General features: G+C 39.0%; 2 protein-coding genes and 1 pseudogene across 3 annotated transcripts; all 3 read right to left on the bottom strand.

Annotated features, from left to right (window-relative positions):
* Nucleotides 1-788: 788 nt before the first annotated feature.
* On the bottom strand, nucleotides 789-2,684 carry LOC115793997 (nuclear receptor coactivator 7-like; annotated as a pseudogene).
* An 8,592-nt stretch (nucleotides 2,685-11,276) lies between these two features.
* LOC115794683 (nuclear receptor coactivator 7-like) lies at nucleotides 11,277-12,841 on the bottom strand. The gene is made up of 6 exons (XM_030750307.1): nucleotides 12,735-12,841; nucleotides 12,461-12,601; nucleotides 12,155-12,307; nucleotides 11,949-12,044; nucleotides 11,769-11,842; nucleotides 11,277-11,560 (listed from the first exon to the last, which is right to left on the bottom strand). The coding sequence occupies exons 1-6, from the start codon at nucleotides 12,801-12,803 to the stop codon at nucleotides 11,404-11,406; spliced, it is 690 nt and encodes a 229-aa protein (XP_030606167.1). The 5' UTR covers nucleotides 12,804-12,841; the 3' UTR covers nucleotides 11,277-11,403.
* A 3,779-nt stretch (nucleotides 12,842-16,620) lies between these two features.
* LOC115794682 (nuclear receptor coactivator 7-like) lies at nucleotides 16,621-20,582 on the bottom strand. 2 transcript variants are annotated; one of them, XM_030750305.1, is made up of 7 exons: nucleotides 20,449-20,582; nucleotides 19,486-19,678; nucleotides 18,522-18,662; nucleotides 18,218-18,370; nucleotides 18,012-18,107; nucleotides 17,832-17,905; nucleotides 16,621-17,679 (listed from the first exon to the last, which is right to left on the bottom strand). In XM_030750305.1, exons 1-7 carry the CDS (start codon nucleotides 20,472-20,474, stop codon nucleotides 17,523-17,525), a joined length of 840 nt encoding a protein of 279 aa, XP_030606165.1. In that variant the 5' UTR covers nucleotides 20,475-20,582; the 3' UTR covers nucleotides 16,621-17,522. The 2 variants fall into 2 exon arrangements, with proteins under 2 accessions (XP_030606165.1, XP_030606166.1); XM_030750306.1 differs by lacking the exons at nucleotides 19,486-19,678; nucleotides 20,449-20,582 and adding an exon at nucleotides 18,852-19,449.
* Between the last annotated feature and the right edge of the window lie 7,006 nt (nucleotides 20,583-27,588).

Genomic DNA, 27,588 nt, shown 5'->3' with positions numbered 1-27,588 from the left:
GAAACATGACAAAATGTTTTGGACTGATGACCTTTCTTTAAATAACTGAAGTGTTTAATTTCTCGGAGACTGTAAGTTTGGATTACATTTATTAAACATACTCATGCCACCCCCATTTCTTTGTTTTTAGCCTCTCATTGCATTGCATAAAAACACGGATTGACGTTAGAATAAGGAAATCACCCACATCTTATCTTGATAAACATAAACACTTACTACATTGGTGACGTGGTTAAAGTTCTTATAGAGAAAACGTCATTTCAACAGGAAATTCAGAAACTTTTAATGTGATTTCACAAGAAAAACAGGTGGCAGTGCCAGCACTGCCTGGAAGACGTTTACAAAATGTTACCATTTCCTTAAAAATGTATTTAAATACACAGATAATAAACAACTCTGCGCAGTATTTGACATTTTAGTCTATCTTTCTTTCCAAACAGGCAGGCTGGTGAATCTTTTACAAAGAACAGAAGTCTCCTTTCATTTTACAGTGTCTTCCTCCTCGAGCAGCATATCCGGCAGACAATCAGCTGTTGTAGTGCGAAGTCGTTCTTACATTATTTTCAACTTTACTACTTTGGTCCTCAATGCCATAGTTTAAATGGAGAACATTAAATAGGCTGTTTTTGGTCCTATCATGTTACAGTGATTTTTCCATTAAATAGTTAATTTAATGTGACACATTCACAGTTAAACACAGATGCAACTGTAAAAAAAACACTTTTAAGATCATCTTTTCATAAATACGCCTTGATGTTAATATAAAAACAGTCTTTTTCTTAACCCTGAATGTTGTTACAGTGGCTGCAGACTTTTCATCTGATGCTGTTTTTGTGGGCCTTGCTCTCCTTAATGAAAGGAGGCCTTGAGGTCTTCAAGCTTCAGGTGCCAGTTACTGACTGGTGAGCAGCCAGTGGTTGAAGTGGCACGGCCCTGAACTTTCATGGAGGCACTCGGCTTCAACGGGCACAGCTCAACAATACAGAGAGCCTGAGAACCATTTCAGCAGGCTTCATACTGTACATGAGGAAATCTAACCCAGGCGCAGGGATGACAGCAGATGCTCCATCAGGATACATACAGTAGTGGCTAAACTGCACACACCCCTTGAAGTCTGAGAAGTCCAGACAGAACAGCAGGTTCTGCTGTGTTTTTAACTCAGCTTTTCAGATGTTAACAGTTCTGCACAGTCCAGACCTCCAGGTCTTGCACAATAAAGTCCTCGTTTGTGGAGAGAGGTGCATTGTGAAAAGTAGGACTGGAAAAGCTTGAACCGCGGTACAGATCAGCATCCAGCCACAGAGCAAAGCCATTCCTGAAGACCAAGAAAAAAAAATAGCATTTTAATGTCAGATCTATTCAAACTTCCTCACAGATAACTCATATTGTAAAGTAAAATATCTCACATGTAGCTGTTAAACTTATTATTTTATAGGCTTGCTTTTTTTTACTTCACAACAACAGCACCTACATTTTACGTATTTGAATTAATTTTATAGTACAATCAATAAATAACTGCATAACTTACCCTCCTCCACCGAGCTGCAAAGATTCCCAGTTTCCACTCACAAAGTACGAGTTCTCCCCACTCCACTTGTACACCTAGATAAGAAAAACATCAAAAACTATTATTAAACTCTGTGGGCATTTCAAAAAGAAGTGAAATTATTTCATAAAAAAGTAAATAATTCATCTCTTACATGGAAGTCGGGATTGAAGCTGAACAAGAAGGTTTCTCCGGTACCGTAGCAGTATTTACTGACTCTGAATGGATCAGAGGAAAAAGCCCCAAACACCTGAAAATACCAAGACACCAGCTTGTTAGAGGAGACACTGGTGATGGAGGAATCAGTTTGACTTTTCTTGGTCTAGAAAAGTCCTGGAGAATAAAGACCAGGAAACAAACCTTCTTGTGCATGTCTTTGACCACCAGCAGCACAGGGCTGTCCAGATCTGCCATATTCCTGTACAGGGTCTTCAGGCTGCTCCCATGGATGGCTGTGCTGTAGACCAGCTGCCATGGATAACCATAGGTCCTTGCTGGCATGTGAGCAGAAAGCTGTTTGAAAAATGAGTTGCTCATTAAATGATGTCCTGACAAAACTAATGATCATTTTCTCAGTTCTTCAGGAGAAAAACCTTTGTTGATGTCTGTGAGCTACACAAAACTGTCCACATTGTTTAATGTAACATTTTTCAGTGTTACTAACTTTTTCTAGGTGGTGATCATCTAGCAGATGACTGTGATCACTGAGCTCAGGGAGAACATCGTGGTACCTGGACTCTTCTGGCTCAGAGTCCTCAGAGCTGCACAGACTGGCAGCGTTTTGACTCTTTCACTGTGATGATCTGCAGGAGGCAAGCAAAAAAAAAAAAAAAACACAAGATGGATTAAGTGTCATCCAATACATATATATACACATTATACACATGCAACATAATAACTGAACTGCTGGATGGCAACAAAGCTAGAAAACATAGATGGAAGGCTCATGATAGAGAAGACATTCAAACTCCACAGTATCTCACTAAACCTCCTTACATGAATATATTCAACAGAGTAATCTTACCTCAACATAAGGCTCCATACAGTCACTGGTAAAATAATGCACCTTAATATTTTCTGGTAGTAGCTTCATAGCTCCTGATTTCTCTGTCAAGGGCCGCTCTCTACTGTTCCACATGTCTGCTAACCAAACCACCATCCAGCACTTCTTATGTACACTGGGTTACTTTCTCTTTCTGTAACTGAAGTGTTATTGGTCAGAAATTTGAGTAGATGTGTACTCATTGGTTGGCTCTGACAGTGAACGGTTTTTCTCAATAAACAGGAAAAGGAAAACTGGTTATGAGGTGTAAAAAAGGATGTCCATATATAGACAGAGGGCATTCCCAAAACCCCAAGGAATATCAGGCATCTCTCTTATTTCTCTTACAGTAAATCAGGAAGGAGGACTTTCTTTTTCTTTTCTTTCTTTTTAAACCTGCCAGATACATTTCTTTTTTTCTCTTTACATTGGCTCCCAGGTGCTTTTAGTTGTCCCACGTACAAGACTAAGGACTAGGGGGAGACACAGCTTTTCAGGCAGTGGCACCAAAACTCTGGAACAGTTTACCACTCCAGCTCCGTTTAGCTGACTCTGTGGAGTCTTTTAAAAAACAGTTGAAAACTTTAATGTTTAACCAGGTTTTCTGTTGACATTATTTTTATTGTTTTTCTTTTTAATATGGTAATTTTAATATGTTTTTAAAATGGTGTTTTATCTGTTTTTTGATATTGTTTTAATTGCGATACAGCGCTTTGGGACTTTTTGTCTGACAGGTGGTAAAGAAGTGATAGAAGAAGGAAGGAAGAAGAAAACAGAAAGACAAAGGAAGTGTGAAGGGTGGGCGTACGTGGTAAGGAGGGTGAGAAGCCGCAAGGGTGAGTTTTCTGAATAAGAATGTCTGCGTCACAGAATATGAATCTGAAGCCTGGAGGGTCTTTGTTTACTCTTGTTGAGATATAAACTTAGCACAAAAAGTACGGCTATCTGTGTTTGGTCGATTATTATGGAGTTAATTTCGGTGCCAAAGGGGCGCACGCAGAGAACACATGCTGCACGCAAGGAACACGCTGAACACAAATAAAACCTGTTGCACGCAAAAAAAACGTTTTACAAACTGTATTCAGACATCACACACACAGAACATACTTTACAAACTGTCCTCGAGTACAAAACGATCTATCCTCGCATACAAAACAGCGTCTCCTCGCGTGCGAAAGCGTGCGAAACAGCTCTGCGGTAAGTTTGTGCCAAAAATCACATGATACGCCAAAGTCACTTTCCCTCCTCGACAGCAGGGGGTGCTATCGAGACAACTGAAATGCACCGAGAGCAGTATTAACTTTTTTGTTCACAATATTAACGATTTTGACCTGCAGCTGTTGCTGTATGCCGTTATAGCTGATAATCGAGGTAAAAAAATGCGGGATTGTACATTATGTCAAGGTTTTTTCCATAGTTCTGCCATTTGAATTCATCCATTTCCTCAGCTAGTTATAACAAAGTACATAGACTATTGCTTTCATCTTAAGGACGAACAATCAAGGCAAGACTTTGGAAATGTGTTCATTTTGATTATCTAAAGTTAGTAACCAAGAGTTTAAGTCCTTTAGGGACTTTTTTTTCTACCTTTTCATGCAGTGAGTACATTAATACATCAGCCGAGATACATTTCCCTAGCCTGAAGAGCTGAATGTACTGTTTGAGTAAATCAAAGTAAAATTTTGTCACCTTCCTAAAATAATGGACAAAGTCATTTTTTGTCAAATTTTTTAATGAAAAAAACTCACCACCTCTTAATTGGCAAAAGATGATTCAGGCAAAGAAAAAAAAACTTTTGCTGGTTGCGTGTGACTATGGAAAAAAAAAAAAAAAACCTTGACATAATGTACATTGTACATTATGTCAAGGTTTTTTGTTCTTGATATAATGTACAATCCCGCATTTTTGACCTCGATTATCAGATTAACGGCATACAGCAACAGTTGCAGGTCAAAACAGTTAATATTGTGAACAGAAAAAAATAATACTGCTCTCGGCGCGTTTCACTTGTCTCGATAGCACCCCCTGCTGTCGAGGAGGGAAAGTGACTTTGGCATATCACGTGGCTTTTGGCACAAGCTTACCGGAGAACTGTTTTGCACGCGAGGAGACGCTGTCTTGTATGCGAGGAGAAATCATTTTGTACTCGAGGACAGTTTGTAAAGTATGTTCTGTGTGTGTGATGTCTGAATACAGTTTGTAAAACGTTTTCTTTGCGTGCAACAGGTTTTATTTGTGTTCAGCGTGTGTTCCTTGGGTGTGCAGCATGTGTTCTCTGCGTGCGCCCTTTTGGCACGAAATTAACTCCATAGGTAAATGGGGGTTGTTACCATGAAATAACTCAAAAACGTCAGTGAATTTTCATCTGGAAATATGATGAAGGTTGCTGTTTAAGGCTTAAATTGTTACATTTAAGTAAAAAGTGTAACAGCCTTGACTCTTTGTGCCAGATGTGTTGTTGTCACTACAGATGCTGTGGATGTTTAGAGCTGTGCTCATTTTCCTTTGAACGCAAGCTGTTGCATACCATTTCCACCTGACAGCAATAATAGCGCATTCAGCCTATTACCAAATGAACTACACTTAACAATGTTGAGACATAAACCACATTTCCCCATCGCTATGTTTGAACACTGGTTTGCTTGTCACTGGCAATGGTGAATCTATATCTGCTGGTGGTTACATTTACAGTAAAAGCTACATGTGATGCTGAGCTGGAAATTTTAAAAGGAACCAACAGAGCACCTGTGTTATTTAACAATAAGAGCTTATTAAACTTTTAAGCTTTTAAGTTTAAAAGCCCGCATTAGGGTGCACTGGTGCACACTGTGCCTTATGCTGTATACTAAAGTATCATTAAAGTTAAAATCAAAGCCTTAATATCTAAAAATAGGATCTTTATTAAATCACTAATATTGCAAATATGGAGGAAATGTTTTTGACAACTGCCATGACTGTATTAAAATCAGATTTCAAACATGGTGGATGGACTGATGCTTATATAGCGCTTTTCTACCGCAGCACTCAATCCGCTTTATACATTATGTCTCATTCACACACACACACACACACACACACAATCATGCACGAGTGTTTTAAACAACTTGGTAACTTTAGTAATAAAACTGATTGTGAAATTCTAGTTTGACATTATTCCATTATAATCTCCTTTTGTTTTTACGCCTATTTACAGAGAATTGTTCGCAAAGGCACTAGCTCAGGTTTCAAACTGTGAAATCCAGTTTCCAGAACAGACGGTTCACTCCAGTTTCTTCCTCCACAGAATCTCTCCAAGGAAGCAACGTCTCAAAGAGACCCTTACAAAAATACGATTCATACAGCCAAGTCCCTCCGCTCTTCTGGGGGAATACCGAGGTGTTCCCAAACAAGCAGGGAGTCCTGGATCTTCCCCGGGGTCTCCTCCCAGTTAGACACCCCATCCAGACGCTCCTCCAGAGGAAGTTCAGTGATGCTGGTTGTATCTGGGATCCTATTCTTTCACCCTCTACCCACAGCTCATGCAGTCCTAATACCAGTAAACCTAAATGGAAGAAGAAAATGTATTTAATTTAAATAAATGTAGATGCAAAGTTATCTCAGGATTCATGAAACATGCACGTTGGCCAAAAAAAATAAATAAGGTTTAGAAACTCGACTGTAAGTGATTGTCATGGTCCTGTCCTGTGATTCAGTGTTTTCATCTTTTGTTATTTAATGTCTCCCAGTGTTTAAGTTATAGGATTTTGCAGCTTTGAGTTTGAACGTGTTTCTTATAGTTTCTGGCTGGTTTCCTTGTTTGTATCCTCAGGCCTTACTTTCATGTTCTGAGCGTTCTTTGTTATACTTTATATTTAATTCCTGGTTTCTCCGTGTTCTCCATTTCAAGTCTGCCTTTTTTTTTTTTTTTTTTTTGTCATGTTACTCATTTCCTGTTTTATTTTGCCAGCCCTTATCATGTGTGCATTGTGTTTTTGTGGTCTTGCTTCCCTTTTGTCTAATTAGTCAGATTCTGTTCACCTGTGCTCTGCTTTCCTCAGCTGTTTCCTTTCGCCCTAATCAGTTCCTGTGCGTATTTAAGCCCTCAGTTTTCTTCTGTTCCTTATCATGTCCTCCCTTCTGGTAATGGGATTCTTTTTCTAGTTTCTTGTGTCTTTAAAGTTAAGTTTATTAGTTCTTGTAGGAGCTCTCTGTGCTGCTGTATGTTCTGTGGGATATCATCAATAAAGCTTCAGAGTCCTGCATTTGGGTTCGCTCTCTGCCTGCCACACTGCCCATTATGACAGTGATGACATTCAGCAAGTTTCTAAATTAATGCAACTTTAATATGCTAAGCATTTACAACTGAGCCAAGATCTCACCACTTCTTATAAAATGTCTAGAACTTTGTTTGTGTGTGTTTTGACACAGTTAATATGTTGTGTTCTTTACACAATTAGACAAAAACATCTGAACAGCCTGGTCTTTGTGAATTTTTAAAATTCAAACAAATTCACATAAGAGACTACTGATGGATTCGCATAAAAGGTTCAAACACACAGTTTAGTCACAGATTTGTTCAAACGTGCTACTGATGACTGAGGCCCACAAAATATGACCAAAACAAGACTTCTAAACAGTCATTACAGTGTGTGCACAGTCTCGGTGTACTGGGTACAGTGAGTCACAGGCTCCCAGGTTGTGTGTGTGTGTTTTGCTTGAAGATCTGCTGCTGTGACACACCCCCACAGAAACCTGATTACTGTGCTTGCTCCTAAACATGATGCTTATCTTGATATATATGGCAGGATACACATTTAACAAGATTAAAAGATCCACACGCTAAGCATCAAGGTATAGTCTGAGATCACTGCATTAAAGACTTTTCAAAGATCCTACAAGGTTGACTAGGTACCTTGTAAAGTTTGCAAAAGCATGAAGTAAGCAGCTCTTCAGGGCGTCTAAAAGCAGTTAACTAAACACCAAGCATACTGTGTGGCTCAAACACACCAGGCTTACTGCTGCTGAGGAAGAGAGAACCCCTCCAGAAAAAACACGCACAGAATGAAGAAATATGCACTACCCCACGCTGCCTAAAGAGGGCAGATAGCAGCTGGACATTAAAATAGTGTTACATTGTGACATTTGATGAGTACATAAGGGCTATCATCACTTTGCACACATATCCTTTTATTTAATGCTTTAACTCAAAATTCTGCCACATTGCAAAAAGGGTTGATGGGTTGGTGACTCTGTGGATTACTACTACTAATAATAATCATCATAATAATAATAATAAATAATAAATAAATACATTTAAAGCCAACATTTGGCATCAATAAATAAAACTGGTCAACTTTGCTCCTGTGGTCCAAATAAAAAGAAAATAATTTTATGAGATTAGCATCACGTAGGCTGAGGGCGACTTTGCCAGAGCATCATAAGCGGGCATCTGCACATTCTGAGATCTTAAGTCAACACCGCAAATGATGAAAAAAATAGACATAATAATTGGGCTGCTTAGCCAGTGTTGCAGTGATGACAGTAATGCAACCTTTCTTTAGCTTTGACCCACGTGTCTGAAAAACGGCCACATCCTCCTTTGTCATTTACTGTGGGTTTGCACCTTTTTCCTTTCTGTAGTTAAACCACAACTGTTTTTTCCTCTACTGCTTGAAACTATTTTGATGTTGCTAGAAGCAAAGACTATATATAAATTCCACCAAATGGCATATAATTTTTTTTTCCTATGGAGTAAATTTTGTCTCAAAAAGGTTTCAGTTGTTTCTGATGTGATCCACAAGCAGAAACTGAGATTTACAAATGTGCGTAATTTGATTTGTGTGTCTTTTGTGTGTTTGTGTGCCCACACACAAACGAAGCAATCTGAACACGTGTAAAATTATTTTACAAATGCATTAATCAAAATAAACTACTGACAGTGTGTATCCAATGCTGCTTAAAGACTGTGAAGGCCAACTGTGTCAGCCTCTCCACAGAACCTTTACCTGAATCTACAGCTGGGGCGGGTGTCTGCACTGTGTTGTACCGGCACCAAAAATGAAGTGTCCAGCTGAACTAAATGACTACAGGCCAGTGGCCCTTACGTCATACATTATGAAAACCTTGGAACAGCTGATTCTACACCTACTGAGACTTGAGCTCAAAGACAAAGTCAGTCTGTGGTGACAAGTGTGCTGTTCTATGCTGCAGCATAAGAAACAAGGATGTAAGGAAACTGGACAAACTAGTGAGGAAAGCTGGCTCTATAATTGGAGCTAGAATGGATACCACAATGGGAGAGGTGTTAAAAAAAAAAATGCACACTTAAGACGTGAGAAGCCTTCCTGAAAAACTCTGATCAGCCACTTTATAACATCTTTATGGAACAGAAAAACATCAGTACTGGAAGACTCCTCTCTCTCTGTTGTAAAATGAGAGATACAGAAAATAGAAGAAGAAGAAGAACCTTTATTGTCATTATACTTGCATACAACGAAATTTAGTTTGACACTCTCCAAAAGATAAAAAAATAAAAATAAGCAAAGTATTTACATAAGCATATGGATATTTAAGAAGAAGCAAACATATGTACATAGGCATATGGATATTTACACAATAAAACCAGTACAATTTTAAAAGTACGGATTGCAAGATAAATAATAAAATAAATTATGGGTAAAATGGTATGAAGATGTGCAAATATGCAATGTTCAAGTTTACAGTCTATTAGGTGTTGAGAGGGGTGATGGAGGCCACAGCTCTAGGGAAGAAGCTGTTTCTCAGTCTGTTCGTGTGAGCACGAATAGCTCTATAGCGCCTCCCAGATGGTAACAGAGAAAACAGATAGTTCCCAGGGTGTGTTGCATCCTTCCTGATGCTGTCAGCCTTGTTTTGTAGACGGCTGTTATAAACACTGTCCAGGTTGGGGAGTTCGGTCCCAATGATACGTTCCGCCGCTCTGACCACCCTACGTAGGTCCTTCCTCTCTGAGGCTGTGCAGCTGGAGTACCACACGGTCATGCAGTTGGTGAGGACGCTCTCGATGGTGCTGCGGTAAAAGTTCACCAGGAGTTTTTGAGGAAGCTGAGCTTGTTTTAACTTCCTCAGAAAATACAGTACCATATAATATAGTATCATTTGTACCCACAGCCATCATTCTTTTAATTCTCATACAAATAGCAGATGAATGATGTCAGACATGAATTTCCCTATGGAATCAATAGCCTTAGAACTTAGAAACTATTATTCATTCAACTGTGGTGTGTACTGCCAACATATAGAAAGTACTGCATAAAGATTTAAATTATGTCACATTGATCTGAAGGTCAAACTGATAATAATACTATACAGAGCTATTAAAAGCTATGTTTCTTACTGACATTGTTTGTAATGACAATATATAGGCATATGATATGATACTGCTATATGGGGATTCTAAAAAAACACATTATAGTTTACATCCAAATACAGTATAATGTCACATTTGACCTCTAACCTTACTTTCACATTTCACATCTGCCTTTTTTTCTCAAGAGAAAGATAATGAATCCACAAAAAAAAAAAAAAGAATGTTTTTGTTAGATCAACATGGACTACTGTTAAAAAGAATAATGCCAGGAGCTAATCACCATCTCCAGCATTTAGGTAATCTGATGTTAGGTGACAGCAGAAAGCTGCTAATGGAAGAAAATAAGGTCCAGCATGTAGCTGCGTGCTGCTTATTTAAACCTTCATGAAAGGTTTGCATACACGCATTTGTGCATGCGTCCAAATGTATTTGTTTTCTTTGTGTGTGGATGGGAGCACGCATTTGCGAAGTTTTTAATTTATGGGAGACTGCACGTTTGGATAGTTGTATTTTTTAAATATACTTCTGCCTCTATCATTGGGAATATTTCTTTATTTTTATTCTTTTGTAATATTGCCTAAAAACATGGCTTGAGGTTAGAATAAGGAAATCACCCAAATATTGCACAGGGTGTTCTCCCTTCTTACATTATTCTTGATAACAAGTACCTCAGTAATGTGGTGAAAGTTCTAATCGAGAGAAATTACTGAACAGGAAACACAAATTTTTGATGTGATATCACAAGCAAAAACAGCAGCAGTGACGGCAAACCAGCATTTCCTTAAAATTGCGTTTAAGTACAGTCATAAAGGAATGACCATGCAAATTAGTAAACATTTTAGTCAAAGTGTTTTTCAGATAGGCAGTCAGCTGTCTCATTTATAGAAAAAAAAAGGGAAGTCGTTTAACAGTTGAGATCTCTTCCTCCTCAAGCTGCACATCTGGCAGACAATCAAGTGTTGTTTTTATATTATTTTCAGCTCCACTATTTTGGTCCTCACTGCCATTGTTTTAAATTGAGAACATTAAAACCAGTTGGTCCTATCATGTTACAGTGATTTTTCCATTAAAAAGTTTATTTGATGTGACACATTCACAGTTAAACACAAATGCAAAGTGTAAAAAGATTTTTAAGATTGTCTTTTCATAAATATGCCTTAATGTTAATATAAAAAAATATTTTTTCTTAAACCCTGAATGTCATTACAGTGGCTGCAGACTTTTCATCTGATGCTGTTTTCGTGGGTCTTGCTCTCCTTAATGAAAGGAGGCCTGGAGGTCTTCAAGCTTCAACGGGCACAGCTCAACAATACAGAGAGCCTGAGAACCATTTCAGCAGGCTTCATACTGTACATGAGGAAATCTAACCCAGGCGCAGGGATGACAGCAGATGCTCCATCAGGATACATACAGTAGTGGCTAAACTGCACACAAGCCTTGATGTTTGAGAAGTCCAGACAGAACAGCAGGTTCTGCTGTGTTTTTAACTCAGCTTTTCAGATGTTCACAGTTCTGCACAGTCCAGACCTCCAGGTCTTGCACAATAAAGTCCTCGTTTGTGGAGAGAGGTGCATTGTGAAAAGTAGGACTGGAAAAGCTTGAACCGCGGTACAGATCAGCATCCAGCCACAGAGCAAAGCCATTCCTGAAGACCAAAAAAAAATTAGCACTTTAATATCAAATGTATTAAAACTTCCTCACAGATAACTCATATTGGAAAGTAAACTATTGCACATGTAGCTGTTGAAGTTATTATTTTATAGTCTTGCTTTTTATTACGTTACAACGGCTGCTGCATTTTACGTATTTGAATTAATTTTATAGTACAATCAATAAATAACTGCATAACTTACCCTCCTCCACCGAGCTGCAAAGATTCCCAGTTTCCACTCACAAAGTACGAGTTCTCCCCACTCCACTTGTACACCTAGATAAGAAAAACATCAAAAACTATTATTAAACTCTGTGGGCTTTTCAAAAAGAAGTGAAATTATTTCATAAAAAAGTAAAAAAGTAAATAATTCATCTCTTACATGGAAGTCGGGATTGAAGCTGAACAAGAAGGTTTCTCCGGTACCGTAGCAGTATTTACTGACTCTGAATGGATCAGAGGAAAAAGCCCCAAACACCTGAAAATACCAAGACACCAGCTTGTTAGAGGAGACACTGGTGATGGAGGAATCAGTTTGACTTTTCTTGGTCTAGAAAAGTCCTGGAGAATAAAGACCAGGACACAAACCTTCTTGTGCATGTCTTTGACCACCAGCAGCACAGGGCTGTCCAGATCTGCCATATTCCTGTACAGGGTCTTCAGGCTGCTCCCATGGATGGCTGTGCTGTAGACCAGCTGCCATGGATAACCATAGGTCCTTGCTGGCATGTGAGCAGAAAGCTGTTTGAAAAATGAGTTGCTCATTAAATGATGTCCTGACAAAACTAATGATCATTTTCTCAGTTCTTCAGGAGAAAAACCTTTGTTGATGTCTGTGAGCTACACAAAACTGTCCACATAGTTTAATGTAACATTTTTCAGAGTGTTACTAACTTTTTCTAGGTGGTGATCATCTAGCAGATGACTGTGGTCACTGAGCTCAGGGAGAACATCGTGGTACCTGGACTCTTCTGGCTCAGAGTCCTCTGAGCTGCACAGACTCTGGCAGCGTTTTGACTCTTTCACTGTGATGATCTGCAGAAGGCAAGCAAAAAAAACACAAGATGGATAAGGGGTAGATGGAACGCTCATGATAGAGAAAACATTAAAACTCCACAGTATCTCACTACACTTCCTAACATGAATATATTTAGCAGATTAATATTACCTCAACATAAGGCTCTATACAGTCACTGGCAAAATAAAGCACTTTAATATTTTCTGGTAGTATCTTCATAGCTCCTAATTTCTCTGTCAAGCGCAGCTCTCTGCTGTTCCACATGTCTGCTAACCAAACTGCCATCCAGCACTTCTTGTATATGCTGGGTTACTTTCTCTTTCTGTGTCTGAAGTGTTATTGGTCGGAAATTTGAGTAAATGTGTGCTCATTGGTCAGCTCTGACAGTGAACGGTTTCTTTTCTCAATAAACAGGAAAGTAAAGACTGGCTCCTGGATATAGAGGGAGAGAGGATGTCCATATATAGACAGAGGGCATTCCCACAGCCTCAGGGATAACTGCCAAGATTTCATTTTATTTACCATAAATTACAACTAGGGCTTTCTAAGTAAGAAGGCCTGAGTGTCAGAGAATATAAAAGTGAGCCCTGGAGGGTGCTTGTTTAATCTTATTTACATATAGTTGTGTATGTTTTTGCAAATCTTACTTTCCAATTTTCCCAGTTCTTCACAACAAGTGTGTGGTTCTGATTTTTGTCTATAATGATATAATGTGGTTTCCACTCCTTCTTGTTGCTGTTGTGGCAGATATCTGGTGACCACTGCAAAAAGAAAATGTAGAGGTGGTCAACCCTGTATTCCAATACAGGGACAAAATGCAGTTTTTACTTCTTTGCTGTAAGCATTGTGGAGTATATTGTACCTGTGTACCATTTTTCAGATGCTTAAAAGTAATTGTACAAACTAAAGTCGTGCTGAATACAAATCCTTTGCATTCGATGACTGCCTAAAATCTGGAACTCATGAGCATCGCCAAATTGTCACATAGTGCTGTGAAGCAGGCAGGCAGTGGCTCCAGAATGCAGGACTTGAGAGATGGGACATGAAAAGGCAGCTTTAATGCTGAAGACTTTTCCAAAAACAGAACACAACACACGAGAGAACACAGAACTCGGGCAGAATACAGCGCTGTGTAATGAGGGACGATGCGACAGAGAACAACAGGAGAAAGAGACAATGGCCGTTTCTCAATACTCAAGTATGTATGTTTTCTAACAGTTCAATCGGGAGTCTGGACTTTCCGAGGATGGAAGATAGCGCAATTATTCTACAACTGGAACATCAGTGTACCTGGACACATCACAGTTCAGCTTCAGTTTTGCTTTTACTGCCTTTTCTACTTAATTTCACTGATTAATATTTACAATGAAAATTGCCCCCAATACACCTAATTACAAGTTTCTTTTTAAACTGATTATTCAGAAAAGTGTTTTAAGCATTTTAGCAAAATGCTCTGCTATAAAAAGACCATCAATGCAAAATCATTAGGAAAGGCAGCAGTGAAGACCGGACTGATTTTTTTTTTCATTAATTTACATTGGAGTGATCTTACACTCCCCTCCAAAAGTATTGGAACAGTGTCTCCAATCCCATTATTTTTGCTGTAGCTATATACTGACAGCTCTCCAGAAAAACATTAAAGTTAAATAAAACTATCCAGTTATTAACGTCAATCTCAGTAACAAATGAAACACTGAAATATACCAAACATCAACCGTTAGATATCATCTGCGTGAATCTGGGTTTAACTTGCACTGAGTGGCGAAAGCCGGTGTAGGTTCGAAAACCATGTGCCGAGAGTCAGGTGTTCTCTCGGGGTATAGTGAGCCTCGGCCGCCTGGCCAGCTGACAGCTGGAGAGGCGCACCCTGATGCACCCTCAATAGAAGGGGAGTAGCAAAAACACATCCAGGCATTTTGAGCGCACTTGCTTGAGGCGTACTTTGAATTGGAACAGTGATTGCACTGCGCCTGATGACGTTGCACAAATCCACAAGTACACACAAGAACGCACACTGAGAAACACTCAGAGGATAAAGAGAGGAGAGACAACAGATGGGACACAACGGCTGGAAACCAGGCATAATGAAGCGAGGGAAGTAAAAAAAAAACAGTTAACAGGAAACAAGAAACAAGGGTTCATTTAACATAGGGGAGAACAGAAGGACTAAACAAGGGAACCTGGAAAGACAAAGGACAAAAGCAGAAGAGACTGGGACACCAAACAACACAAAAGAAACAAACTCACCAGTAATTAAATCTAAGAAGAACTGAGACACGGAGGAATATAGTCTATTAAATCTGTAAAGTGCCACAGACAATAGACATAATTTCTAAACTTCAAAACATAGGAAATAAACTAAATGCTAACAAGGACAAACAGTGAAACATGAATGAAGAACTAAATATACAAGATCGCAAGTGAGATAATAAGGAAAAAGTATTACAAGCAAGGTTACAAAGAAGCAAAACTCAAACACAGGTTGTTCACAAAATGCAAGGAGACATCAACTTCACAAAAAAAAAAAAAAACCAGGGTTCAAAACCCAGGGACCATGACACAAATGCTGTGTTTCCTCCCTAAGGATGCTCTGCCCAGCCTTTAACTGCAGCCACCTGCAGTTGCTGTTTGTTTGTGGGTCTCTCTGCATCCAGTTTCTGTACTCAAGCATTCTCTACTAAGCTGAGATCAGGTAACTGGCTCAGCTATTGAAGAATACTCCATGTCTTTGCCTTAAGAAGCTCTTCGGTTGATTTTATGCTTTGGGTCATTTTCTGTTTACACCACGACGTGCGATGTGCCATCTTCTAAAAACATAATGACTGAACTGCAATAGCTGGTTAACATAAAAGAATTAATTGCAGCAGTACTAAACAAAAATGTAGGTTATCTGCTCTCTTTCCCATAAATTTAAAGACAAATTGACAGCTGAACAAAGTGCACAAGCCCGGTTTGACTGTTTAAGAAGAATCTTCCAAAATTTTCATCAGTTAATTTATTTAATTATTTATGTGCCCATCTCTCCTAATATAATAGTCCTTACCTGAAGCTTATCAGTGAGTTTGATGAATACATAAGTGCCGTCATTATTATTTCATTGTTTTCAATACTTGAACTCAAAATTCTGTTGGATTGCAACAAGTCAACACTACAAATCAGTAAAGAAAATAGCCGTAATAATTGAGCTGTTTAGCTCATGTTGCAGTAATAACAGTAATGCAACCTTTCTTTTACTTTGACTGACACATCTGAAAAACAGCCTCCTCCTCCTGTGTCATGTATCCACTGTGGGCTTGCACCTTTTTCCTTTCCACAGTCAAACCACAATCTTTCTTTTGTTCCTCTGTTGCCTGAAACTACTTTGGTGTTGCTGGAAACAAGGCTATAAGCCCCACAGACATACATGACAGCTAACCTTATTTTTTTTTTCTTATTGAGGGAATTTGGTCTCAAAAAGGTTACAAATGTGTATGATATGATCCACAAGCAGAAACTGAGATTTATATGTAAAGTAGGTAAAGTTATTTTTATACAGACCAGCTAATGTTTGTTTTTTTGTTTGTTTGTTTCTCAGTGTTTTGAGTTTGATTGTTTGCTGCTAATGCATGCAGATCATTGAAACATGACAAAATGTTTTGGACTGATGACCTTTCTTTAAATAACTGAAGTGTTTAATTTCTCGGAGACTGTAAGTTTGGATTACATTTATTAAACATACTCCCCCCCAGGTTGCTCCCCGGGTGCCCTTTGGCTGCCCGCTGCTCCATGCTGTGCTGTGTGTACTACATACTCCATGTGTGTGATGGGTTAAATGCAGAGAAGGAATCTCACTGCATGTATATGTATGTGACAAATAAAGCTCTTTCTTCTTCTTCTTCTTCATGCCACCCCCATTTCTTTGTTTTTAGCCTCTCATTGCATTGCATAAAAACACGGATTGACGTTAGAATAAGGAAATCACCCAAATCTTATCTTGATAAACATAAACACTTACTACATTGGTGACGTGGTTAATGTTCTTATAGAGAAAACGTCATTTCAACAGGAAATTCAGAAACTTTTAATGTGATTTCACAAGAAAAACAGGTGGCAGTGCCAGCACTGCCTGGAAGACATTTACAAAATGTTACCATTTCCTTAAAAATGTATTTAAATACACAGATAATAAACAACTCTGCGCAGTATTTGACATTTTACTCTATCTTTCTTTCCAAACAGGCAGGCTGGTGAATCTTTTACAAAGAACAGAAGTCTCCTTTCATTTTACAGTGTCTTCCTCCTCGAGCAGCACATCCGGCAGACAATCAGCTGTTGTAGTGCGAAGTTGTTCTTACATTATTTTCAACTTTACTACTTTGGTCCTCAATGCCATAGTTTAAATGGAGAACATTAAATAGGCTGTTTTTGGTCCTATCATGTTACAGTGATTTTTCCATTAAATAGTTAATTTAATGTGACACATTCACAGTTAAACACAGATGCAAACTGTAAAAAAAACACTTTTAAGATCATCTTTTCATAAATACGCCTTGATGTTAATATAAAAACAGTCTTTTTCTTAAACCCTGAATGTTGTTACAGTGGCTGCAGACTTTTCATCTGATGCTGTTTTTGTGGGCCTTGCTCTCCTTAATGAAAGGAGGCCTTGAGGTCTTCAAGCTTCAGGTGCCAGTTACTGACTGGTGAGCAGCCAGTGGTTGAAGTGGCACGGCCCTGAACTTTCATGGAGGCACTCGGCTTCAACGGGCACAGCTCAACAATACAGAGAGCCTGAGAACCATTTCAGCAGGCTTCATACTGTACATGAGGAAATCTAACCCAGGCGCAGGGATGACAGCAGATGCTCCATCAGGATACATACAGTAGTGGCTAAACTGCACACACGCCTTGAAGTCTGAGAAGTCCAGACAGAACAGCAGGTTCTGCTGTGTTTTTAACTCAGCTTTTCAGATGTTCACAGTTCTGCACAGTCCAGACCTCCAGGTCTTGCACAATAAAGTCCTCGTTTGTGGAGAGAGGTGCATTGTGAAAAGTAAGACTGGAAAAGCTTGAACCGCGGTACAGATCAGCATCCAGCCACAGAGCAAAGCCATTCCTGAAGACCAAGAAAAAAAAGAGCATTTTAATGTCAAATCTGAAAATGTCTTTTTAATAGTTTTGCTTTTTTTACTTTACAACAACAGCACCTACATTTTATGTATTTGAATTAATTTTATAGTACAATCAATAAATAACTGCATAACTTACCCTCCTCCACCGAGCTGCAAAGATTCCCAGTTTCCACTCACAAAGTACGAGTTCTCCCCACTCCACTTGTACACCTAGATAAGAAAAACATCAAAAACTATTATTAAACTCTGTGGGCATTTCAAAAAGAAGTGAAATTATTTCATAAAAAAGTAAAAAAGTAAATAATTCATCTCTTACATGGAAGTCGGGATTGAAGCTGAACAAGAAGGTTTCTCCGGTACCGTAGCAGTATTTACTGACTCTGAATGGATCAGAGGAAAAAGCCCCAAACACCTGAAAATACCAAGACACCAGCTTGTTAGAGGAGACACTGGTGATGGAGGAATCAGTTTGACTTTTCTTGGTCTAGAAAAGTCCTGGAGAATAAAGACCAGGAAACAAACCTTCTTGTGCATGTCTTTGACCACCAGCAGCACAGGGCTGTCCAGATCTGCCATATTCCTGTACAGGGTCTTCAGGCTGCTCCCATGGATGGCTGTGCTGTAGACCAGCTGCCATGGATAACCATGGGTCCTTGCTGGCATGTGAGCAGAAAGCTGTTTGAAAAATGAGTTGCTCATTAAATGATGTCCTGACAAAACTAATGATCATTTTCTCAGTTCTTCAGGAGAAAAACCTTTGTTGATGTCTGTGAGCTACACAAAACTGTCCACATAGTTTAATGTAACATTTTTCAGTGTTACTAACTTTTTCTAGGTGGTGATCATCTAGCAGATGACTGTGATCACTGAGCTCAGGGAGAACATTGTGGTACCTGGACTCTTCTGCCTCAGAGTCCTCAGAGCTGCACAGACTCTGGCGGCGTTTTGACTCTTTCACTGTGATGATCTGCAGAAGGCAAGCAAAAAAAACACAAGATGGATTAAGTGTCATCCAATACATATATATACACATTATACACATGCAGCACAATAACTGAACTGCTGGATGGCAACAAAGCTAGAAAATGTAGATGGCTGGCTCACAATTAAACATTCAAACTCCACAGTATCTCACTACACCTCCTTACAATCTTACCTCAACATAAGGCTCCATACAGTCACTGGCAAAATAAAACACTTTAATATTTTCTGGTAGCATCTTCATAGTTCCTGATTTCTCTGTCAAGCGTTGCTCTCTGCTGTACCACATGTCTGCTAACCAAACTACTATCCAGCACCTCTTATGTACACTGGGTTACTTTCTCTTTCTGTGACTGAAGTGTTATTGGTCAGAAATTTGAGTTGATGTGTGCTCATTGGTTGGCTCTGACAGTGAACGGTTTCTTTTCTCATGAAACAGGAAAAGGAAACCTGGTTATGAGGTGTAAAACAGTATGTCCATATATAGACAGAGGGCATTCCCACAACCTCCATTAGAACTGCTGAGCACTCTGATTGCACTTACTGTAAGGAGGGATTTCTACATACAGTGCTAAACACATTTATTAGAACAGCACTCAAAGTAAGGTTAATACCACGGCTGCACTAAATTAACATTACATTATTATGAACATTATTATTTTTCTGATTATGATTCCAAAATACAGTTATTTACTTTCATTCCTGCACAGAAAAACATTACGCTGACTTCTCAGAGACGTCCAGTGTGTCGGCTCAAACTTGGGTCTTTGTTTGACATATACTGACGTGTGTTTTTGTGTGAATCTTACCTCCCAGTTTTTAGCAGAAGTGTTGACAGGCTTGCTGAGGAGCTTGTTGATCGCTGCGATGTCCTTCTCCACAACCAGAATATGGTTCTGATTTTTGTCTTTAATGACATAATGTGGTTTCCACTGCTTTTTGTTGCTTTTGTGGCAAACGTCTGGTGACCACTGCACAAAGAAGGTGTAGAGGTGGTCAACCCTGTATGGGAAAAGGGACAAAATGGGGATGCATTTTTAATTACCAACGTGCACCGCAGTAAATTGTGCCTGTGTGACTACAGATAAGTTTATTCATTTGATCTTTTACACCTTAAATAAACAGCACACACATACAACAGCAAAACTTGTCTCCATTTGCTGTGAAAGTAAAAATAAATTAACAACTGAACAAATGCCTCTGCAATCTGAGATGTGCCTGGGCACGAACTGCACGAGTGTCAAACTTGTTTTAATGCTTTAAACAATAATTATCTTGGAGTTCATCCAGGAACACGTGTGAGTATGAGAAACCCCTATTCAGGACTATTCATGCTGAAATCTGCTGCCTTCTGCAGTTTCAATGAGATATGACTTTGGGCAGTTTAGTGCTGAAATCAGTTCTCTTTTCCATCCCTCTTTGCTTCACTGTCACATTCACACAATCACAAACTCTTTGCTGCACCCCAGCAACCTCTTTATCAGAGAAATGACTCAAACTGCTTGCTTTTGTTACACTTATCATATCACAATGAATACATCCAACACATGAACACTTTTTTCTCCATATAACTTTTCAAAAGGTCCATTCATTTTTCATGCACTTGAAATCTGACCTGCATGCAAAATTCCAGCTTTTCCAGCTGCAAATGCACATTTACTTCTTTGAATTAGTTGCAAAAGCTCTGTCTGATTCAAATACAGATAGCACCACCATAATCAGCATCCAGCATAACACTGCTCATAGATATCTTGAGGATTTGTTTTACTTACTCTCCAACACTATATGCAACTCCCATGGCTGACTGAAGACAGATGCACAGATGGAAATCTGTAAAAAGAAGAAGTTAGGAGTAGATCGTGTAGTCTCACTGCTGAGGAAGCGCTCAAACTCTGACTCTCTGCCATTCCCCTTTTTTATAAGGGGAGAGCAACTGCTGAGCTAAGCTCCAGTGAACATTAACCCTCCCTTTCCCTCGTCACACAGCTTTCACGGGCTGCACGTATCCATGCAGGAATTACACAACAGGGCTTGAAAGCCAAAGCTAGTCATATATTAGCTTGACCTACTCTGGAGCTCTATCATTAAGTTCAGCAGGAGAGCAGCTAAATAATGTGTCAAAGCAGTGATTTGGATGAGTGGTGGAAGACAAAGACCTGTCTGTCTCTCTGTCTGTCTCTCTGTCTGTCTGATTTTTTTCTCATGCCTTGCCCTCCCTTTTTTTATTCTTTTGCCTTTCTCCTCATGACATCAGCAGTAAGACGAGTGAATTAAAAAAGTAAAGCCAAGTGAATTAATTTCCATTCATATGAATACTCTGGTATCTTTTGCCCTAACTCGACTACATTTCAGATGTAAATGTTGCACTTTTTAGTCCACTACATTCATCTTACAGCCACACTTAATGACAGCTTCCCAGATGAAGATTTTAAAGAACTAGTGCAGTGTGATCCAGGACATTAATACTGATAATTTATAACAAAGTATAGATACTGAAAAGCTGCTTACATGTAAATGCCTGTAATATGACAGAGAACAAGACTTGGAGTAAACCTCATTTTGTGGACACGTTACTTATTTTCTTGAGATATCTGCATTGAGCCAAGAAATAGTATTGCACAAATCTCAATATTTTTTTAACACTTGGGTTTTTAGGTTAACCAAAGCAGGTTTAAAACTTTGACTTGTGAGCTTCAGAAGTTCTGTATTTTCTACTGAATCCAGGTTTTTCAGCTGCCTGAAAATTTGCTGTTGGTTTTCAGGGTGCAATTAGAAATATATAATTATAATTTATAGCATGGAGTATTTAACCTTGGCTAAAGTCTGGATACTTCCACTACTCCGTCTTAGTACTTCTCATTCTCACTTTTTCGTCTTTCTCTTGCAGCCGGCCCTCTCAGGTTTCCCTTGAAAAACATGTCAGGGGAACTAGGGAATGGCTTGGCATCAATGTAGGAAGGATGAGGCTATAGAGGAAGGCGGACTGTAAAAAAAAAATACATATTTAGAGCAAGGTTACTGGGTTTATGTTACATAAGTATTTTTTTTATGATAAATGGTCTGACGATTGTAATGGCATCCATCTGCCTGCACCTATCATTTGAGGCTTTTTAATTTATCATTCTCCTTTATAACAGGATTGGTATAAAGTTTTAATAAAAATAGTTTTCAGTCGTGATCATTCAGACTAAGAAACGAGTGTTTCAGGAGATTCTAATCATGTGAACACGCTGAGCTGTAGATTTTGTACTCCTACTTTTTTTGAGCTGATTTAAGGTTGTTATTCCCAGATAACTTCACTTTTGGGACTAGATCTTTCCACAGTTGTCTTCAGCAGCAGTGAAACAGGTTTGCTCATCTTCAGCCAAAAAGGTCAGAGGATTACAATGAGGACGTTCTGGGGTCAACAATCAGCCTCGATGTTCTTACACAAAACAAATATGATAGAAGAGATAAAGAAAATCGGACTATCTACACTGTGACAGGGGCAAGATTGATTAATAAGCACGGGTCAATATACATAGATTTACACGGACGGATATACACATTTACAGTAAATGCACGTGCAAACAAGCAAATGCACGCAGTCTCATATACACGCAGCTGATGCTTACATGCATCAATCTCCTGCAAATCGCTTGCTACAGTCGACTCAAAAAAGGAACCATTTGGTTTCTTTCTTTGTTGTGAACCTCACAATAAACACAGTTCGTCTGTATTGATTAAAATGTGCACATTAACAGCAGTTAAGGACATCTGTACACATAACTTTTAGTTTTACTAACTGTGACATTTTAGCACAAGCATACATGAAATTATTTTTAGGCGTAAGCTGCACTTATACTAATTTTGTACTCTCTTTTAAATGCAGCATTGTGGGGCAGTGGAGAGAGTTTATTTCAGGACAATTGAAAACAGATGTGCTCCAGTTTTCAAGCGCATAGCCCACTGAAACGCCCCATAAGACACAGATTGGCTCTCCTGAAGAAAGAACACGTCGCCCTTGGCAGTAAGTCCTAGAACATTTTTTGCTCCACCTCTTCTTGAACCGTGTCTGTTCCCTGCACGATTCCAACCAGACAGAAGAAAAAAAAACTACAGCGGCCCGGCACGCCTGACGCGTTCGCATACACACACCCCACCCCCACACACAGACAAAGACACAAACATCATTAACATGCAGGAATCCACGCACGTATGCACGTACACAACCTTTGGTTTTCCTCAATCATGCAAGAGCAGAATGACATTTAGATGCATTTATTGATTCGTCAGAAGCTGTAGGTGTATATCTTTTGGTTGAAGACCAAACAACAGAAAGTTTTTTTTTTTTAAACTTGGTTTTTTCCTCTGTGGTGGTGTGGTTTCTGCAGTGAGCAGCTTCGTTTACGTGCAGCCCGTGTCTTTCACCCGCGCTGCGCCCAAAGAAATGAACAGCTTCATGAAGCTCCGCAGACTCGTCTGCGTTTCTTTCCGATAACTCCTTCAGAATAAGAGCATCGGGTTGGCCCAGCATTTAAAAGCTTTTAGTTTGAAACACGCACAGCAGGAAATGTCTGATTTGCATTAGCGGAAATGCTAAGAAACGAACGAGTCCTTCATTACGAGTCCTTCTCTAGGGTACAAGGACAGGAGGAGACAGACGGGAGTGTTTGGCACAACTCCGGCACGTGTTGGCCCTGAGCGGCCGGTTCTTCAAGCAGGGGCGCGTTCAGAGAGGTGGCAGTGACGATGGGCCTAATTTCCCTGAGGAAATGAAGCCTAGTCACTGACTGTAAAGTACGGCCCTGGTAGTGTAACGCATTAGGGCATATTTACATTAAGATATTCATTAATATGTACTGTCCCATTGAAATAAATAAATTCAGATTAAAAAAAGACAAAAGGAAGTTCAGAAAATGTCCCAGTCAAAGCCCAGATTTAAGTCCCATTAATTTTCCCATAAAGGGAAAACCCTTAAACATCCTGCAAAAATACATTTTTCATGGAAGGGCGGTCAGATATCAGAAAAGTGGCTGCAAACTGAAACTGAAAGTGTTTGTGAAACAAAGTTATTGTTTTAGATTTCTCTTTTTTTCAAGAGAATACAAAATGTTTGGTCATAGAGCAACAGGTTCTGGAAGATGATGACAAAACAAAAAATCACACTGCAGTTTGTTACTATCAGTGATCATTAGTACACGTGGGGCCCGGTTTTTTTTTTTTTATATGCATATGCAGGACTCACGTGCACAATAATGTGTCAATGTTGTAAATTTTATGCTGTTCTGCTGATAAACCGTTGGTGTTATTACACAAGGAAGTATCTGAACACACCAGCAACGGCAGTAAAGAAGAAGACTGCCGCACTGATATCAACAACGTTCAGTTACCAAAAGCTACACAGGTGTTGTACTTCAGCATTGATTTGATCCAGAAATCCATTACGGGTCACTGGCCATGACATGTATGCGTGTGCATACTGTAGATACATCCTGATTCTGATTCTGTGTGTGGGCTGCAGGGAAATTTCAGCATAGAATTGATTTGTCATTGTAATACATAAATGACACAGCAGTGGTTCGTGTGTAGGTGAACAAAAGCCCACAGTGTCTACAGGGAGTTTAAAGTTCAAATTAGAAAGCTTACACAAAGGTTGCAGGTGAAATGTGAAATGTGTATCAGTTTGGCTGTCCTACTAGGAGATGTGTGAATTATTACACTTTAAATTTAAATAAATCCAGTATTGCCTATAAGTCTAAGAATGATTCTATATTGTGTGTTTTGAGCTATCTACATTATATTCAGTTTAGTGTTTTCATCATTTTATCGTGTTCAACCCCCAGAAGCTTCTTGCTGAGCGCTTGAGCGCACATAACCAGATTAATGCATTTTGGCCTCCTGCAGCAGTTTACAAAAACAGGTTTGCACTGGTTCGTGGACTGCTAGTTGATGTGTTCATTGTGAGTTTCTGTCAGAGGCTGCAGTTTAGTGCAAGAAAACTTAATGGCATTACAAAGTGTCAGCGTATAATACATTCCACCTCTTCAACGTAGGTTTATACCTTATAAACCTACTTTCCATCTCCTACAACCCATTTTATGCTACGACAAGATAAACTGCTTCTCCAGCACTTTTAAGGAGCTGAGACATTTAACTTTAAATACCATTTAATGACACTGATGTACCAGGTGGTAAAGGACAGATGTAAAGCTGATGGCAGTGTAATAGCTTTAGCTGTCCCAGGTTATTCAAGGTTTATCAGTGAGGTTTCCGTTAGAGTACCGTTTCCACTGACCCATATCTGGAGCAGCACTGTATGAGCACAAGAGGTGAACAGAGTCTGTGGGTGAGTTGCTGAGCACAGGGAGTGAAGATGAAACCAAGACGAGACTTCCTCTGCAACTGGGAAGTTCTTGTGGTTACAAGATGAAAGGAGAGAAAATGTGAATCATTTCTTACTTGTTTCCCAGCCTGCAATTCTAGTGAAATTTTTTGGCATTAATTTCACTTTTTAAAAGCTCAAAACAAAAATAAGACAACATATTTTACAAAAAAAAACATTAATATTTCTCTACACACTGTAGCATGTGTTCCAAATAATGTCTCCATTATAAATCATTTTACTTCTATTTATGATGATAATTAATATTTAATCTTAATAATCGACAAAAATAACCAGACTTCTGTGTGACTGGGTATCAAGGATATCACAGTCTTTATTCTGAATGAAATTTTGTGAGGTTTTATGATCTCAAGAGGGTGAATCCTAGTGACTCAGTAAATCCTCCCAGCACCTGTGCATTTTTTTTTTCATTTTTTCAGCAATAATCTCACTCCTTTCCACATGCCACCAGCATTGCTGGCATCCCCATCAGCCTCAGTGATGATTACTAAAGACTGGCATCCTAAGGATACCAGTCTTTAGTAATCCTACCCTAGGGGCACTCGCCTTGCAGCCGGAGGGTTGCTGGTTCGAGCCCCTGTCCCTGCGCTGCGTTGTGTCCTTGGGCAAGACACTTAAGCCACATTGCCTAACAGTAGCGCCGGTCTCTGGCTGCATGACCGCAGATGCTCATTTTTGGATGAGTGATCTGGAACGATCATTTTGTTGTGTGCCTTGTACGCACAATGACGATGAGTTGAATCTAACATCTAACTAAAGTAAAATAATGAATGTCACCTGTACAATCAGAATTACTGCGATCACACTGATATCAGCCTCAGTTTAAGACTCCTTCTCTTGCACCCTTGTTTCTAAGATGTCTAGTATCAGTGTGTGGCTGATATCTAAAGATTTATTTGGTAGTTACATTTCACTTAGACAAGAAACAAGTGATCAGCTCCTTCATTATGTTCATAATGAAGGAGCTGATTTTGTATCTTGTTGAAAATTCACTGTGAACAATCATTGTGTGTAAAACCTTTTATGACTGCTTTTTGGTGCCTGTGCTTCAGTCTACTAGAGTTCTTTTAAATGTTGGCTCTTTTCCTGCATGTCAGATTAACAGAGTCCGGTGGCCTGCCAAAACTAATACTTACTTAGCAGAGTGAACATTTTTTTGCACTTTAGACCAGATTGTACTTTACTTAGCAGAATTCAAGGCCACCTCTGTGCTTCCAGTCATTTTTTGCTGTGCACTGTTCTACAGACTGCCATAAAACTGCACACATCTTTCTATAAGTAAATGGCCAAGTGGTAAAAAATTTTACATTGTTAAATGAAGTTCATCTGAGTTCAACTTTCTGTAAGTTACCGATTTCATGTAGTAGAAGCCCAGGTACTTTAATCACTAAAATACTGCAGAAACAAAGTGCAGTATTTTTTAAGAGTGTAGAGGGTGTATTTGTTTAGTTATTTGTAAGTAATGGGACACTAATAGGAAACTCAAGCTGCACAATCTTTCTCTCAACTTTTAAAAGTTAAAACACTGTGAAGTGAAAAATTGCTTTTGGTTTCTTTAAGAATTAAAAAAAAATTAGAATATAGGTTTAACATTTAACATTTAAATGCATGTGTCAAAGGATTATGTGGTCTAGAATCTGTGTGGGTCCACGACCTAATGTAATGCTGACTCAGAGCTGAGCAAACTTTGGAAAAGTATTCCTCTTCACATCGGGGACACACATCCTCTGTATCAAACTCGAGGTCAAAAGCCAGTGTTTCATTGTCCTCCCATACTCTCTGCTCTGCTATCACTGCATTCCGTTCACATACAGTAGTTGCAGTGATTGCACTTGGTTTAATCTCACAAAAGCTTATGGGAGAAAAAGTATGTTATTACGGGCAGTAAAACAAGCTGAGAAACTCTATGCGCAAGTCTTTTTATATTGCGAAAGTTCAGTCTGTACCCTCCCTGCTCAAGTTCCAGTTCTGCATAGTATCTTTCCAGAACTATAATATATGTCTAGATGTCTGTTTGAAAATGAATAAGTTTACGTGCTGCAGCTTTTGCTAGAAAAGTGAGCAGGTATGCCTGAGAAATGTTTAGAAAAAATAAAATGTTGAATCCAGCACGTACAGAATAAAAAGCATGATACATGTCCCAGGCCATGGGAAGTCCCCAGCCTCTGAAAACAGTTGCATAATTTCCTGTTTTTAACTCAAAATCTATTTTGTACTAGAAAAGTACTATTTACTGAAATTTTGTGTTTGAAATAGGATGTGGAGTTTGCAAGATGTGAGCATTTAGGGCTAACAAGCAGTGCTGTTGTATTGCATTTATCTTCATTTAGTTTGTTGTTTTACTATAAGGTCTTATATAACAGTTTAGAAGTGTTATAAAATAGTTTTTATACAATTTTATACATTTCATTGTCTTCAAGCAGTGGCCTCTTGTGTGTGTTTTATTTTTTTTAAATAACAGTTAAAGAATTAGGAAGAAAAAACATCTCTATGTATTATGAAACCTGTGCTCACTCCAATTAACAGG

This window comes from Archocentrus centrarchus, chromosome 16 (genome assembly GCF_007364275.1).
Source record: "Archocentrus centrarchus isolate MPI-CPG fArcCen1 chromosome 16, fArcCen1, whole genome shotgun sequence".
Taxonomy (NCBI): domain Eukaryota; kingdom Metazoa; phylum Chordata; class Actinopteri; order Cichliformes; family Cichlidae; genus Archocentrus; species Archocentrus centrarchus.
The sequence above is the reverse complement of the archived record's forward strand: the minus strand, read 5'-3'. Positions and strand labels throughout refer to the sequence as shown.

Excerpts from the sequence above, each read along its gene's own strand:
- LOC115794683 (XM_030750307.1), bottom strand. The coding sequence starts at position 12,803 with ATGAAGATACTACCAGAAAATATTAAAGTGCTTTATTTTGCCAGTGAC. Across the intron at positions 11,843-11,948 it reads GCTTCAATCCCGACTTCCAT|GTGTACAAGTGGAGTGGGGA; the intron begins GTAAGAGATGAA and ends TTTCTTATCTAG. Across the intron at positions 11,561-11,768 it reads TTGCAGCTCGGTGGAGGAGG|GAATGGCTTTGCTCTGTGGC; the intron begins GTAAGTTATGCA and ends TTTGGTCTTCAG.
- LOC115794682 (XM_030750305.1), bottom strand. The coding sequence starts at position 20,474 with ATGGGAGTTGCATATAGTGTTGGAGA. Across the intron at positions 19,679-20,448 it reads GTTGCATATAGTGTTGGAGA|GGTTGACCACCTCTACACCT; the intron begins GTAAGTAAAACA and ends TTTCCCATACAG. Across the intron at positions 18,371-18,521 it reads ATGATCACCACCTAGAAAAA|CTTTCTGCTCACATGCCAGC; the intron begins GTTAGTAACACT and ends TTTTTCAAACAG.